Below are 17,264 nucleotides of genomic sequence, written 5' to 3'. Positions count from 1 at the left end.
ATCATTGGGATGACTACCATTTGTCTAATCACATAATCTTTAAAAGACTCGAGAACTTCTTCCTCTAATAACAATTTTTTTCTCATTCTAGACATAGTTTGACACTATGGGTCCTCCTCTGAAGCTCTTCAAAAACCAGAAGTACCTGGAACTGAAACAGGAATGCATCAAAGATGGTATACTTTTCTGTGATCCAACGTTTTTGCCTGAGAATGATTCACTTTTTTACAACCGACTGCTTCCTGGGAAGGTGGTGTGGAAACGTCCCCAGGCAAGTTTCTTTTTGCAATTTCTGTCTCCCTCTTTATTTTAATTATAACTACTTGGTCCACTGTTTCACTCACACAGTCTACTGCATGTAGACCAATTTAGAAGACAACTTTATTATGGGGAGTTTTAAAAATCTGTGTTTCTGGTTATAACTTGAGGAATCTTGAACCTCGGTCAAATTTTGTCAGGTTTAGTAATTTTAAAAGAGCAAAAAAGAAATATACCATTGTTGTTTTCTTTGGAAGTTCATTTGAGTAAACATGGTGACTCAGAAAACAGCTATACACTTTACTAAGTTGCCTATCACAACAACTTTATGATAATCTCAGACCAATGCGAAGAAAATCTCCTTATCTGCTGAGCATAAATGAAAACTCTATAGAGAGAAGATGGAGCTTGCAATGGGAGAAGGAGGCTTCTTTGCTGCTGTTTGGATACCATCGTCTGTATCCTCCCACAATTAGCAAAGTGAGATTCAAGTAGGACTGCAGCTCTTTCACCACCTATTAATATGGTTCTTTGTGGAGCATCTGTATGCTGTCTCTAAAGCAGGTCTTTTTAAGCCTTCATTAGCCCTATAGGAGCTGGAGCTCAGTGAATAAAATGACAGGAAGTTGGAGTCTAGAGAATAAATGACAACCTTTCTATATCTAAAGGGTGTTAACTGTATAGAAAGATATACTAGCTGGGTTCTTTCCCAAAGTGTGTGACCAGGAATATAAGCCACAGAGGACTGTTATGAAATACAAATTCTTGGATCTTCACAGTATCCTGAAGACTTTCTGATTCTATTTAATCACATACCTTTTGTGGCACTATTATTGAACCACCTCAGCAAGTTAAGGTTTGCCTTCTTTAATGAGCAAGCTATCACATTTTATTTGCAATTTTCACAGCTTAAATTCCTAAATGTAGTTCTTACAAGAGCTACTTCAGTTTATGTATGTTGCCACCAGGTGGTGCCAAGATACATCAGCTAAGGCTCTTGTTTTCTATGGGATTCAAAGGAGGTCTTTCTTTTTATTTATTTTTTATTTTTCAATTACAGTTTACATTAAATATTGTTTTGTACAGGCTTCGGGTGTACAGTTTAGTGTTTAGACAATTATATACTTTACATTGTGTTCCTCTTGATATTTCCAGTACCCAACTGGCACCATACATAGTTATCACAATTTCATTGACTATCTTTCCTATGCTTTACTTTACACCCTCATGACTGTTTTGTAACTACCAATTTGTACTTCTTAATCCCTTCACCCTTTTCAAGTCCCCCAACCTCTCCCCTCTGGCAATCACCAGTTTGCTCTCTGTATTTATGAGTCTGTTTCAATTTTGTTTGTTCATTTACTTTGTTATTTGGATTCCACATATAAGTGAAATCATATGGTATCTGGTTTTTCTCTGACTGACTTATTTCACTGAGCATAATACCCTCTAGGTTCATGTCTTAGTTTTTTCCCATAAAGTACGATAGCCATTGAGAGTATGAGAGCTGGAGAAGTCTCTCCATCAGAAGGAAGATTATACTTCTCCTGACTTTATGTGCCTCCAGTTTTTGACATTCCTGCAGATCATTCACCTGCAATAAAATCTGGGAAACGTGAGTAGAATTCACTAGCCATTAATTGAGTATGCAGAGAGGTAAGATTTTTTCCCCAGAAATGCATGAAGAAAATAGAACTATATTGTCGAACCATGCCACTGTTATGAATGGATGACGATAATAAGGGGGACTATTCTTTTCTGATGCTGGATATAAAAGAAAGGAAATCAGTACGTCTGAAGTAGCTGAAATGGAGGCAGGGATTGGAGGAAAGTTTTTTCTGGGGGTTAATAAATAGAATAGACTTGAACATATTCATAGTCTAAGCAGTAAATAGTAAAGCAGAAGAGGTTGAAGATGCAGAAGAAAGAAAAAAATGATTGATGATTGATAATTGAAGGAATGAATGATTCCTGGAGGAGGTGGGAGGAAATCCAATGGGAGGCAAAATTGCAAGCCAACATGAAGCCATTCCTCAGATGTGAACCAAGCCAACAGTGCTTCCTGTACTGGCCAGTCTTTTGGCACATCCTTCCTCCGTCTTGGCTAAGTCTTTTGCTTTCATATTCCAAATTCTGTGGATTGAATCCTAGGTGAATTAGCAGGGAAGGAAAAAACTTAATAACTGTGGCAATAGTCCATTTTGCCTGTGAGGTAAGCAATACCTCTTCCAGAGTGAGGGAATGTCAGAAAGAGAGGGTAAATGGACCATTTATGGCATGCCTACTATGGGCCCCGGTACTATGTTTAGAGTTTCCTATACATTTTTTCATTTCATCCTTATTTTCCATAGCTTAGCAAGGTAGGTATCTTAAAAATCATTTTGATATAACTTTTTTCTTGTTTAAACAGTAAAAGTTGAAAAAAAAGTAAAAGTTGATACTGTATGTCCATTTTATGCATGAGAAAACTGGGTCTTAGAGAGAAGATAAAAATTTGTCCAGGATCAGACTGTTAACATGCTAGAATTTGAGTCCAATTTTGACTGAAAAACCATTATTATTCACCAAGCTGCCATTTTAGGGACATAGAATTGTATGTCTCTTTGCTAAAATATACAGTTCTCCTATCAGTTCTCCTCACTGTCCCGATGCTGTACATCATTAATTGATCCATATTATCCCTTTTGAGAGCATACAGTGAGTTTAGTCTTAGTTAAGCCCAAAGGGAGAAGCACTTTAAAAACATTCTATGCCAGCTTCTGTGCAAGATACACTTTCATTCTAGTTGAAGAGATGGATATTGAGTTATCAGAGAGTTAAATAATAAATTAATGCCAGATATAAGAAATGCTATTTTCAAGCATATAAACAATAAATCATGTAAGATTCTGAAGAAGGAGAGATTTTTGTGGATTGAAGTAGTTGGAGAGGGGGCCTCTTATGGAAACTAGGGGAAAATTAAGGTTCTGGACCACCATCTGAGTCTCCTCAAAAAGGCTTGGTTTCCTTTTCAGTCAGTGTTGAGGCCAAGCCTGTGGTCAAGAACCACGTCAAAGTTCTCTGGCCTCCCATCAGGAAATTTGAGAGACAGCCGTGGGCCTCTCTGAATTGGCTCAGGAAGACCAGATGGGTAGTTGGCCTCATCCACCTCATTGGCAAGGTTGAAATCCTGGTTTGCAGAGAAGCTTACAGACTTCTTGTCCCTTGGCATACCACATAGCCACATACTCAACCAGGCCTATTTGGAAGTCTCTAAAATGGAAGAAGCATGATTAACCTGATATTTTCTCTTTCCTCTCCCATGTTGAAAATCTTCTGCCTTCATAGGCCCCCATGTCTGTAATCACCACTGGTAATTGAAACAAGTAACACAAGTCAATCCCCACCATCTTAGGGCAGGATTGAGTTCCTCTTATTCCAACTTATAGCTTCCTTGCTATGTACTAAGGAGCCACATTAGATAGACAGAGTGTTTTTGCAATTGATCAATGCTCATACCCTTCAGAGGAAAATACTTTGCCTTAATTTCTCCAGTGGTCCCATGGCCCTAGTTTACTGGGTACACAGGTATATTGCCTGAGACATGTACTCTTGGATTTCCTGTACTCCTGGGTCCTCAACCTATAAATTCTTAGTGAATTCTAAAAACTGAGTGTTACTGAGTTACAGTGTGATTGTAAGACTGAAGGTAAGATTTTTATGCTGAAATTTGTTCACCACATTCCCACAGAAAATCTCTTCTCCAGCTTCCTCCAGCCATCCTCCCCTCTTACCCATCTCTGATTTTTTTTTCCTGGATGACTTATACTCAGCTATAATAGTCTCTTATAGAAAGATGCATCTAATCTCAAACTGAAATGGAGCAAAGCTCATGGGAATTTGCATAATGGGCTGTAGGAGAAGCAAGTGCACCTGCACAAGATCTTCTGTGAGCTCTTCTGGTCAAAATTTGAGTTCAGTTTTCACTATCATTGCTCTTGACCACATCTCCCACTAGGTAAAACTTTCCACTGGGGCCATTTCAATACATTGGATGGGAAAAGGGTGGTGAGGTTCTGGATTAAAATAAAGAAGATAGGAATAGAAGAGAAAGGTTGATGAGAGGAGACATTAGAAACAGAGAACACAGGTCTAGGTGATAGATTGCATGTGAAGGAATGGTAAAAGAAGAAAGACTTCTCCATTTTCTAATGGAAATTGCCAACATTCAGCTGAATGTAACTCCTCTGCACAGTAGTTTTGGCCTCAACTGTTCATAAATTTATTTTTCTTCTCATAGATCATGACCCCCACCACCTGAGTAGTCCTGAGTATTTTCCACTGTTGACACATTTGAAGATAATTGAATAGGCCTATACTTTCCATCTATCCTACTTATTTTAAATTCTGCTTAAAAGAAAAACTTTAACAGCTTTATCAAAATGCAATTTATATACCATAAAATTCACCTATTTTAAGCACACATGCATTGATTTTTTAGTAAATTTACAGAGTTGTGCAAACATCCTCACAACCCAGTTTTAGAACAATTGTATCATCCCAATAAGATCCCTTGTGCACATTTGCAGTGAGTAAATACCTTCTACCCCTAACACAAGCAACCAATAATCTACTTTTAGTTTCTATCTAGATTTGCCTATTCTGAACATTTCACTTAAAATGGAATCATAAAAGTAGCTGACTTCTTTTGCTTAGCATAATGTTTTCAAGGGTCATTTATATTGTAGCATGTATCAGTTTGTTCCTTTTTGCTGCTGAACGTATTCCATTGCATGAATATATAAACTTTTCCCAATAAAGCAGTTTGGGGTTTATATATGAAGTCTCCTAACAGACGTTTGATGATTCAGATTTTAAAAAATATTATGTTGTGACTTGGTTGTCTAGGTTGGAAGTGGAAGTTGAGCATAAGACCTTATTCCCGGGTCCCATATTCAATTTCCCTTGGAGGGGTTAGAAAGGAAGGGATTGTTTCACTGAAGACAATATCTTCATGCAGAAGCAAAACTCCTCCACAGCTAAAATGGACTTCTTGAGAGACTGGTTCAACAATGGTTCTTGCACCTAGCTTCATCTATCAACATCCTGTCTGTAGATGGTTCAGTATTCTAAGGCTAATATAATGGCACCTTGGACTAGCTCACAAAGCCCACAGGTCCTGAATGGCAGCCCTGAACCTTCTGGGACTACTTAGTGCCCCAGATTTAGTCATAATATACCTATTGCAGGGCTGGCCCTCACTTGTATTTACCATGCCACATCACCCTAGTATTGGTTTTAAAGTGTCTCCACTTTTTAAAGTGTCTCTGTTCTTCTGGTTGCTGGTTTTCTAGGCAGGCATTTATTTTAATCAATGTTTATTGTCTTCAAATTGTACCTGTGTTAAGACAAATTCTAGAGATGTGGATGTGGTAGGTACAAAGAGAGCCACATAGAGTGCAGGGCTCCAAGAATTTTAATTGCACACCTCTCTACCCCTCCCAGAGGTACCTGGCAAGGGAGATTATGTGAGGACAAATGGGAGGGTCTCTCAATGCTCAGCTAAGAGAAGATATTTCCAGAGAAGCTGCTTTTTTTTGGAAGGCTTTGGCTCAGGCATGGGTATACGAAGGAACCATTCCTGGCTTTACTTTTAGTTCTTGACTTCCTATTTATGTGTATTTTCCCCATAAGAAATTATTTTGCCTTGACAAAAAGCCCAGTTCAAGGATCATGGTAACTATGCCAACACAGCTGGGAGCCATTAGGAGCTCAGCAATCTTCCCTCCCTTTCAAGCCACCCAAATATGTGACTATGTGAGCTGTCACCTCTCCCACAACTCCACTCCCTACTACTTTTAGATTTGCATTGGCTCATTACCCTTTACCCTTTCTACCTCCTTAGTTGCTTTCTAGTTTTTTACTTCCTTAAAGAGGTAGAAAATATGGCTTAGTAATGATCTGCTCCCATGTTTTACATTGTAATGCTGACATACAGAATAGATTGATTCACATTTAGTGTATTAAATAGAGGAGATTAAATCTTATTAATGAGGTTTAGCCTATACCCAAAAGTTAAGATATAATTTAAGCAAGTGTTTCAGAACAATTGAGAGCTTTTGTTTGTGATAAGAAAAGAAGTGTAAAAAAGGGATTGATAACTGAGAGAGGTAGTTGCAGTTCTGTCCCTTGAAAAGCTACACAACATTATCCTTTATGTGGTGCCCATTGATAAACCTAAAGGCAAAAGGATGTAAAGGATGTACCAATTAATGTCTTGGGTTATTTCTCTAACTGTATATGGTTTTAAGAACTTAAAACTTCAATCCTAGGTCTAGTTACTAGCTGGATGATTGAAGGGGTATGTAACTGCCCTTCTCTGAGCTTGATTCCTCATTCATATAATAAACAGGTTGACTAAATAGTCCCTAAATTTTCTTCCAACTTTGTAAATCTATAGACTTCTAACATCATAGTTTAAAACCCACTGTTAAATAGCCATCCTTCATATATGAAAAGTGGTGAAGTAAACCTGGGTCATGGGCCAGTTTACAAGAGGAAATGGAAAGTAAGAAAATGGAAAGTAAGGTGGGCTTTTGCCCAAATATATATTCTGCAATGAATATATTTAGCTTGATACACACACACACACACACACACACACACACCATATATGTGTGTATATATATATATATGTATATATATACACACATATATACATATATGCATACATATGTATATGTATGTGTGTATATATATGTATATGTTTGTATATATATATATATATATATATATATACACACACACACACTTATATATGCATATATATCAGGACTGGTAATATATATTACCTAGGTCCTCAATTTAACTTCTATTTACATGTCTTTTTGCTCATTTATGTGACCTTTTATGTATTGAATAGAAGTTGACATGCCAAAAATGTTGGCTGAGCCTAGATCTCTAGTGTGAAATGAAAGCCTTGTATAAATTGAAGACACTGTAATGTAAGTCCAATTACTAATAAAACTAGAAAATAAAATATGTTAATGATCTAAAAGATACTTTTTCACATATCAATGTTTACTGTACTGTTTTTCCATGCTAAGAAACTATTGTATGCATCATTTAAGTCTGAGAAATCATTGTATAACTTTACATCTTGTGCAAAATAAAATGCTAACACCTGATCCAGAAAGAAAAAACTCTGTTTAGTTCCAACTTAGAAAGGGCAAAGAAACAATAAGAGAAAAAATATCAGGATATAGTTCATCCAACACACCCATTTTATGTTCATTAAGTGAAAAAACAGGCATCTCCCATCCCACAAAAAAATAGTATGGTAGAAGTCTTTCCTAAGACACAAAAGTAATGATGAGACACCGGACATGCATTAAAAACCACACACAGAAAATCCAAAGCTGACAACCCACCTAACCTTCTCCTTTTGGCAGAGGGACACCCAATTAATCTTCAGTTTGGATTTGTCCTTGCCCAGAATGCTTATTCCTTTCCAGAGTTATTTTGGCTTTTAAAGAATAGATGGAATGTTTCATTCTGTAGACCAGACTCTTCATCAAGGAAAATTATGTCCATTAAAAAAGAGGTTTGAGAATCAGAAAAATATAGCGGTCTCTCTTTAATCATTTTAAATGAATATATGTCTAGATTTCTTTCCATTTGAGACTTGGATTTGTTTTTGCTGGGTAAGCAGAATGTCAAGGTACTGGCGAATGGCCTCCTCTAGGAAGCTTTCTTCATCTTCTCAAGACTTCACTGGTATTTTCTGCTTTTCAACTATGCAAGTGCTGATCCTCTGAATCACACAATCATGTCTTCAATTATATGGTGTCACATATGCAGCTATACCTTTGTCCATGCTTGTCTTTCTACCCATGATGTTTCCATATCCCTCCCTTGCCCAACTGCCTAACTCTAATGGTTCCTAAGACTTCAACATGAGCATTCCCATTCCAATTCAATCTACTCACCAGGGAAACTTTGGGGTCTTTCCTTTAGACAGTGATTATACTTTGAAAATGCCTCAACTCTGTCTTCATTACATTTTGTTGTAATTGTGTTATTTGGGTCTCGTTTTTCTACTCACAGTGGGAATGGCACTGCTGATGATATGTTGGGGAAGACACACACACACACACGAACCCCTCCCAAATGTTGCTCCCACTCTATCCAGGTTCCCTCATAATAGCCATTGTGATAATAGAGTGTATGTTGAAATGCTCCTGTGACTGATCTATTAGTGTTGCTGCCATCTATATTTATCCAAAAATGTGGAACAAATTTAATCAACTTTCTAAGCACAATTGCTTCAGAAAATCTCTTCCTGACAAATAGGATCAGAATATAATGAGCTAAACCTTAGTTCTCCTCTTTAAAAGCTCACTGCTGAGCTGAAAACTCTTCCAAACTCCAGTGATAGCAATGTCTGAGAGCCCAGACCAGTACATCTCATCCTGTTTCATTGTATTCTCTCCTTCCACTTCTCTTGCCACTTCCTCTCATTACCCTTTTTCTGTGTCTAGATGATCTACTGCTTTGTAGGTTTTTTGTTGTTGTTGTTTTTACTGCTTTGTGTTTTTGTCCACAGCCCCCAAATTTCCCTTTGTTTCACCTGTGTAAGTTTCACCTGTCTAAGTCATCTTTCATCTATCCTTCCTAGCTCAGCTCACTTTGGCTCTTTGGAAAGACTTTCCAGACTCTAAGAACCAATTGTTATATCCACAGGATATCTGTGATGACCCCCGTCTGATTGTGGGCAACATCAGTAACCACCAGCTGATCCAAGGGAGACTGGGGCACAAGCCAATGGTCTCTGCATTTTCCTGTTTGGCTGTCCAGGAGTCTCACTGGACAAAGGTATTGCTCCTTCTATGGTACATTACTCAGTTTCCACCTTCTTGTCTTCTTTAATAATTTCAGTAAAAGTCAACTTGTAATTTCTAGATTGTCTAATTCTTAAAATCAGAGTAATAACTAGGTATTTTTTTCTATTTTATTATGAGATTTTCCACAAATACAGGAAACTGAAAGAATTTTACAGTAAACATCCATATACACCCCCATTTTCTACCATTAAGATTTTAGTCTATATGATTTTTCACACATATTTGTTGATCTTTTTCACTTGCAGTATTTTGACCCATATCTCTGCATACTTGTATTCTCTGTACCAACTGGGGTATAAAGCTAGGAGGGCCAGGAATAACCAAAATGTGATAAAGACGGAAATAGATCTTTGAAAAAGTTATCATAAATTATTAAGACTAAAACATTTCTGTCCTAGCTGGTTTGACTCAGTGGATAGAGTGTCATCCTACAGACTGAAGGTTACCAGGTTTGATTTCAGTCAAGCGCACATGCTGGGGTTGTGGACTAGATCCCCAGTAGGGGGCATGCAGGAGGCAGCTGATGGATGACTCTCATCATTGATGTTTCTCTCTCTCTCTCTCTCTCTCTCTCTCTCTCTCTCTCTCTCTCTCTCTCTCTCCCCTTCTCCCTTCTTCTCTGAAGTCAATAAAAATATATTTTTTAAAAAAGAAGAGTAAAACATTTCTTTGGCATTTAGTTAGAATTCAGGGCAATGAAGCGTTGACTGAATTTGGGACAAATTAGAGCATTTTCTTTAGAAAAATAATTTTAGTAGACTAATGTGTAATTGTGTAGAAATGGAGAATTTTCTAAATGTGATTTTACTCAAGTTGTGGATGGAATCTATATTCTATAGAATCTACATGAAAACTCTAGGATGGACTTTTAAAAAAATGAAACCACAGGAGACCTTGTATTTTGATTGAATTTAATTTTAAAAATGCCTTGTTTATTTGACTAAACATGCAACTATGGATATGTCTGTATAGACATTTTTTTATGATCAAATTTGTAGATTATTTGTGGGAAATAATTTAACCCTTAACTGGCTGTCCCCAGTCACCCTCTGTGTATTCAGGACAGACATGTTAATATTATCCTCAGCAAAACTGAACCAGGAAAGCAACAGTTGTAGAAAAATATGCCCTACCTAGACTTCCCAATCTAGATACAAACCAGATGTAGTATTTAGTGTACTTCCTGTTGCCACATGAATTTGTTGGAAGTCAAATTTAATTTCAATATTTGGATATAGTCTGGTGAATAAGAGTTTATTGAATGTTCTTATATTTCCAGACAATTCCCAACCATAAGGAACAGGAATGGGACCCTCGAAAAGTAGATAAATATGCTGGGATATTTCGCTTCCGTTTCTGGCATTTTGGAGAATGGACTGAGGTGGTGATTGATGACTTGCTGCCCACCATCAATGGAGATCTGGTTTTCTCCTTCTCCACCTCCATGAATGAGTTTTGGAATGCTCTATTGGAAAAAGCTTATGCAAAGTAAGTAGTAGGTGTTGAACACATGAGAAAAGTAAGGTCACATATTCCCTTGGGAATTCATTCTTTCCCAGCCCGTCCCTAAACTTAAATTGGGTAAGATCTGAGTCAAATCCAAGACATTGTTTTGGGTCTTGGATTGGCCCTAAGAAATCCTAGTTTAGAGAGCAATCAGATGTTCTTGTTTCTATTACCCCGCTACCTGCTCCTAGATGTCCCTTCCTGCTGCTAATCAGCAAATAATATGGCATTAGCCTTCAGTTTTCTCCTTGTCTAGTATTTACCCGTAGAAAGAAGTTTCTGCATGGACTGTCCTTGAAAAACATAGCCTAAGCCTAGAAATCTCTGACTATAATCTCAAAATAACTTTCATGCCATACCTAGAGAAAAGCCAGATGGTAAAAGTTAGCTGGGAAGAGACTGTTCTAATTCTTGGGACAATATGTCCTTAACTTGGAAAAATAGCTTTACAAAGATAACCTTGCATATTTGTTCCCAGGCTTCTTGGCTGTTATGAAGCCCTTGATGGTTTGACCACTACTGATATCATAGTGGACTTCACTGGCACATTGGCCGAAACTGTTGACATGCAGAAGGGAAGATACACTGAGCTCGTTGAGGAGAAGTACAAGCTGTTCAAAGAATTGTACAAAACATTTACCAAAGGAGGTCTGATCTGTTGCTCCATTGAGGTTTGTATCCACCAAAAACAACTACTCTTTGCCCATTTCTGACACAGGAGACTACAAAATTTAGTAGGGAATATCACCCTTACTGCAGAGATTCATGAAAAGCCATTATGGGACTCAGAAAGCTAACAATCAATACACATTGATGGCTTTAACTTTTTATCCTGTTGTCCTTCTGAGGGGCAATGCAGCATTCAAGCTGATGTAAATAGCCTCTGCTAAATTATGCCTTCTGTCTCTGTTCCTGGATGTTGAGGTTATAGGTTTTTTGCTCAAGGAGTAAGCCAACTGCACCAAATTTTAATGTTGTTCATATTAGTGCAGTACTGTGGGTGGTTTAAGTTAGAATTGTTTAAGTGATTGTTATATTAAATTCTTTATTTATTTCCTTCACTTACTTTGTGTCAAGTTAGGCGTCTGGATCAAATTTCTATCTGCATAGGGAGAACTAGCTTCAATCATACTGCGGTAAACCAATCAAGGAAGAGGAGGAACCAGGCCTTGCGTCTCCCAATTATTATGCTCTTATGTATCTTTCTTTGCTGTCAGTCTCCCAGTCAGGAAGAACAAGAAGTTGAAACTGATTGGGGTCTACTGAAGGGCCATACCTACACAATGACTGATATACGGAAGATCCGTCTTGGAGAGAGACTTGTGGAAGTCTTCAGTACTGAGAAACTGTATATGATTCGCCTGAGGAACCCCTTGGGAAGACAGGAATGGAGCGGCCCCTGGAGTGAAATGTGAGTGCCATTCCACTTTGCTACATCTTGAAAGCCTTATAGTTCTCCCAAACCCATTCCTTCAAACTGCTAGTGAGCTGTCAATGCTCAGTGACATCTGCCAGCTCTTCTTAAGTATGGGGTCTCTGACCTAGCCAGAGGTGAGATAAAGCAGGCCTAATCTTCATGCATTCTGTTTCTTTGGCATACTGCTTACTGTAGCTATTCAATGGCAAACATAACGGATTGTCCTTTTTTTGATTATTTGCTTTTAGTTCTGAAGAGTGGCAGCAACTGACTGCAACAGATCGAAAGAACCTGGAGCTTGTTATGTCTGATGATGGAGAGTTTTGGTGAGGAGAGATTTTCTGTGCTAAGGGAATTGTGGCTTCTACATGGAACTAAAGGGGTAGGTATTAAGTACCATCTTATTTTTTTCCTGTACTCTTTCTATTCAGGATGAGCCTGGAGGACTTTTGCCGCAACTTTCATGAACTGCATGTCTGCCGCAATGTGAACAACCCCATTTTTGGCCACAAGGAGCTGGAATCAGTGGTGGGATGCTGGACTGTGGATGATGATCCCCTGATGAACCGTTCAGGAGGCTGCTATAACAACCGTGATACCTTCCTGCAGAATCCTCAGGTTTGAATCAATTGTTTTTCCTTGCCTCCAAGTTATCAAGGCAATAAGAACCCAGGCCCACCTTGGAGTATTCCTTTGACATAAATTATTCCATTTGCAGGTATTGTGTAATATGCATCAACCAAGATGCCTAGAGATTGGCCCAGATGCTGGTAAAAATGGCAAACTGTGTCTCTGGAGAGATATACCTTAGAAATATTATCAAGTCTGAGCCCTCTCCTCTAGCTACCTCTCTCCTGGCCATATTGCTTAGTATGGTTCTTTGACACCCGCACTTCCTTCTGATGTTCCCATACTGGATAGAAAGGATCTTCTCCCAGACACTTTCTCAATTAATTTTCATTTCTTTTCTGCCAAATTGTTCTCTTTTGTGCACATTTAACTATACATGTTCTCTTTGTCATAAAGGTTATTCTTTTGAACTTCATCATTATGTCTCTAGAACCAGGTCATTTCCCCCAGGATTTGAATGCCTATCCTGTCATCTATCTCTCATTACAATGCTACCTCTCCTCTAGCTACCTCTCTCCTGGCCATATTGCTTAGTCCAGGTGATATATTAGTGTTCAAGCCTAGGAATACCCCAAAGCAAAACATCCAAACATCCAAAGCTTGAATCTATAGTAACCTCGATGGTTTTATCCCCAAATGTGCTGATGAGCTAAGCCACAGGAGATAAGATTTCTGAATGTACTGCAGCCTTACATGGGTGTGTATTTTCTTTGCATTGACCTCATTGATAGGCATTAAGGTTGATGGCCTAATTTACTTGACTCATACTTTTCTCCATCCCTTCCATTTTTATTGTCCCTAAAGAAAAGAAAGCTCCTATTACTCCCTCCCTACCCCTCTGTTTACAATCTGGAAATGTTTTAAGTATCAAGCACATAAACCAAGCTGAAGAAATGACCCTTTTGACTTACTGTTAAGTGTCTGTACAAGATTGACCTTTGGTGGCCTTGAAAGCCTATGGTTCTGCATATGTTTCCTGTTTTTTGCTAAAGGGGGATAGAGAAGGAGGAAGGGAGGGGAGAGAGACAAAAAGAAAAAGAGGAAGAGAGAGAGATAGATAGAGAGAAAGAGAGAGAGAGAGCGAGAGAGATCTGATGCCTTTTAGTTTTACTTCCCATTGGCACCATGATTTCCCATATGATGTTTGAAAAGTCTTTGGCACAGGCCTGTAGCTTCCTAAAACAGTCGTATCAAAACATTAATTCTCAAGGAAGTTGATCCAGCCCTTCCAGGAGCCACACATCTGCCTGGCAATGGGAGGTTAGCCTAGGCGCCATGGTCGGTAAACTGCGGCTCGCGAGCCACATGCGGCTCTTTGGCCCCTTGAGTGTGGCTCTTCCTAAACCTTAGGAGTACCCTAATTAAGTTAATAACAATGTACCTACCTATATAGATTAAGTTTAAAAAATTTGGCTCTCAAAAGAATTTTCAATCATTATACTGTTGATATTTGGCTCTGTTGACTAATGAGTTTGCTGACCACTGGCTAGGGGGATGCTGCACTGTTAGTTTAAGTTAAACCAGAATAATTTGTTTTTATATATTCTGAAATTTTCCTGTATACAGCTTTTACTAATAAGAGGACAATAATAAAAACAAAAACACCCGAGATCTTACCAAGAAATTATTAAAACAAAGCATAATACCTTTGGCATCAAATGGATAGGCATGAAGTTATCTCTCACAATACATGCTGAATGCCATTGGGAAAAACAAGTATTATTATCTACACTTATCAAGTCACTGGATTATCCAAGGCCTCTTTGTGTGGTCAGTGGCAAAGCCTAGAGAATAACTCAAGTCTCTGCTTTCCAAAGCAGAGTTTTCTTCCCTGAAATTTGAGCTGGCTTATCTGAAATGGAAATGCTAACTAAGCTCCTTGGTGGACTCTTTCCCTTAGTACATCTTCACTGTGCCTGAGGATGGGCACAAGGTCATCATGTCACTGCAGCAGAAGGATATGCGTACATACCGCCGCATGGGAAGACCTGACAATTACATCATTGGCTTTGAGCTCTTCAAGGTAGGAATGTGCACTTGGAGAAGAGAGAATGATGACTAAGGGAATAAAAATTAGGATGGCTTGGAGTTAGGGGAATTAAGAAATGTCCAGGGATAAAGGAAGCAGAGGACCTAGTCCTAGGATCTTCCAACACAAAGCTATGACTTGAGTGGAATGGAGCATTTCATTCAATTTTATTTCCAGGTGGAGATGAACCGCAAATTTCGCCTTCACCACCTCTACATCCAGGAGCGCGCTGGGACTTCCACCTATATTGACACCCGCACTGTGTTTCTGAGCAAGTACCTGAAGAAAGGCAACTACGTGCTTGTCCCGACCATGTTTCAGCATGGCCGCACCAGCGAGTTTCTCCTGAGAATCTTCTCTGAAGTGCCTGTCCAGCTCAGGTTGTTTCCTTGGCCAGACCTGTGAACTCTAATTCTCTGCTTTGCCTCCAAAAGAACAACTTGTTCAAATTATATTTAACTGAAATGATGGTGGTAGAAATATATTTTAAAGTGAGGTTATGATAAATTCCCCAGTGGGGGATCTGAACTTGAAATCTCTGACCAGCTATTTAAGGGGAACAGGCCTATAGCCTAACATTTTCCACTTATATTTTATCTTCTGTTCTCTGGCTGACTCTCTCTTAGACAGCTGGCCCTCCTCACTGTTCCTCTATTATGTTCTAGTGCTGGGTCACCAAAGCTACCTTTTCACCCCAACTCTGACTTCTTTGATCTTTATCTGCTGGTCCTTAAAATAAGGGGACAGGAAAACAGTCATAAAATATAAGCCATGTCTAAGGAAAAATGAGCTAGGTCACTCAGTAGTTCATGTTTTTTAGCAACAATGTCTGCTTTGGCAAGACTATCTCCTCATCAAAAAAGGACATTCAACATCAATAATGTGTCTTCTCTTTCATGTTTCAGGGAACTGACTCTGGACATGCCCAAGATGTCTTGCTGGAATTTGGCTCGTGGCTACCCGAAGGTAGTTACCCAGATCACTGTCCACAGTGCTGAGGGCCTGGAGAAGAAATATGCCAATGAAAGTAAGATCTTCAAAGGTGTCTGGGAAAACAAAATTTAGTTTCAATTTTTGCATGTGTGGTTAGAAAAGATGGTCACAAATGATTCTCTCCAATCGTATTTTCAGTCTAGACAAGTCAGGATGGCTTTCAACCATGGCAAAATGGAATGTAAACTATAGGAAAGGCCTAGATAATATTTATTTTATATTCCTTTATAAAGTGTATGGAAAAAAGGAACCAGGAACAAAAGTGCTGGGTCGTTCTGGTACCCCAGTGTTATGCTCAGTGTCCCAAAATGGACTTAGTGATATAGTGTCTTGACTATCTGGAGAGAAATTTAATCATTGTCTTAATAACAAATGTAACTTTGTTCCAGCTGTGAACCCATATTTGGTCATCAAGTGTGGAAAGGATGAAGTCCGTTCTCCTGTCCAAAAGAATACTGTTCATGCCATTTTTGACACACAGGCCATTTTCTACAGAAGGACCACTGACATTCCTATTATAGTACAGGTGAGAATGTGAATAGGGACCCCCAGGGTGGCTCATATTTAGTGTTGCACACTAGACTATCCCAAGTGCCTCACATATGTCTAGAATACAGAGCAAGGGTTAACCTGGGTTTTTGTTTGTTTGTTTGTTTTGTACTGAAAGGCACTCCCCACCAGGAATAGACACTGACTTCCTTATTAATCTTTATCTTAAATAGCCTCTTTTCCATTTATTTCATTATGGGAAGAAGCCCTCATGCTCTCAGGTAGTATAAAAACCCGTGAGAGAAAGCATACACCTGTTCAGATTATCCTGATCCTACTATGTCAGGAAAGACCACTACAGTTTGGTTGTTCTTCTGACTTAAAGGCTTTGCATCACTGTTACAGGTATTTCCCCCTCAGCCAATGAGGTATCAGGAGAGAATTTTTTTAGTTTTAAACAAACCTTTCTAAACTTAGCATTAGGTTCTAGATGCCACTGGGAAAAGTCCAATCTCACAGAGGGTTACTCACCTTCACTCAACTTGTCTCTCCAGGTCTGGAACAGCCGAAAATTCTGTGATCAATTCTTGGGGCAGGTTACTCTGGATGCTGACCCCAGTGACTGCCGTGATCTGAAGTCTCTGTACCTTCGTAAGAAGGGTGGTCCAACTGCGAAAATCAAGCAAGGCCACCTCAGCCTTAAGGTTATTTCCAGCGATGATCTTACTGAGCTCTAAATCTCCAGCTCCAGAAAAACCTGACAGCTTTCCACCCTTTTATTTTCTGTCAGATGCCAGATCTTATCTCAGATTCATAATCTTTAAAAAAAGAAATTAATAGTAATTAACTTTTCCTTTCTTCTGATAAGTTCCCCATACCTCCCGATCCAAGTAGCATCAGTAGCTACATAACCTATATACCTCCAGCAGCTGGACAGGGGGAGGTGACAGTCTTATCCAGAGATCATATGGATGTTTGCCAAGAAATATCTCTGGAGCTTCCGGGGGTGAGATTCAAGCAGGACAACAACAGTTTGGATAGCCTACAGATGTCTTTGCTG

The 17,264-nt window shown here is 38.9% G+C and overlaps 1 protein-coding gene across 1 annotated transcript; it reads left to right on the top strand.

The window, feature by feature from the left end:
- Window positions 1-106: 106 nt before the first annotated feature.
- On the top strand, window positions 107-17,026 carry CAPN6 (calpain 6; the record flags this gene model as incomplete). Its single annotated transcript, XM_081081135.1, has 12 exons — window positions 107-271; window positions 8,980-9,111; window positions 10,420-10,628; window positions 11,125-11,317; window positions 11,864-12,057; window positions 12,312-12,389; window positions 12,495-12,681; window positions 14,594-14,716; window positions 14,900-15,102; window positions 15,628-15,749; window positions 16,105-16,241; window positions 16,759-17,026. The coding sequence occupies 12 exons, from the start codon at window positions 107-109 to the stop codon at window positions 16,939-16,941; spliced, it is 1,926 nt and encodes a 641-aa protein (XP_080937261.1). The 3' UTR covers window positions 16,942-17,026.
- Window positions 17,027-17,264: the final 238 nt, after the last annotated feature.

Source organism: Myotis nattereri (assembly GCF_964212035.1).
Source record: "Myotis nattereri genome assembly, chromosome: X".
Lineage (NCBI taxonomy): Eukaryota > Metazoa > Chordata > Mammalia > Chiroptera > Vespertilionidae > Myotis > Myotis nattereri.
The sequence above is the reverse complement of the archived record's forward strand: the minus strand, read 5'-3'. Positions and strand labels throughout refer to the sequence as shown.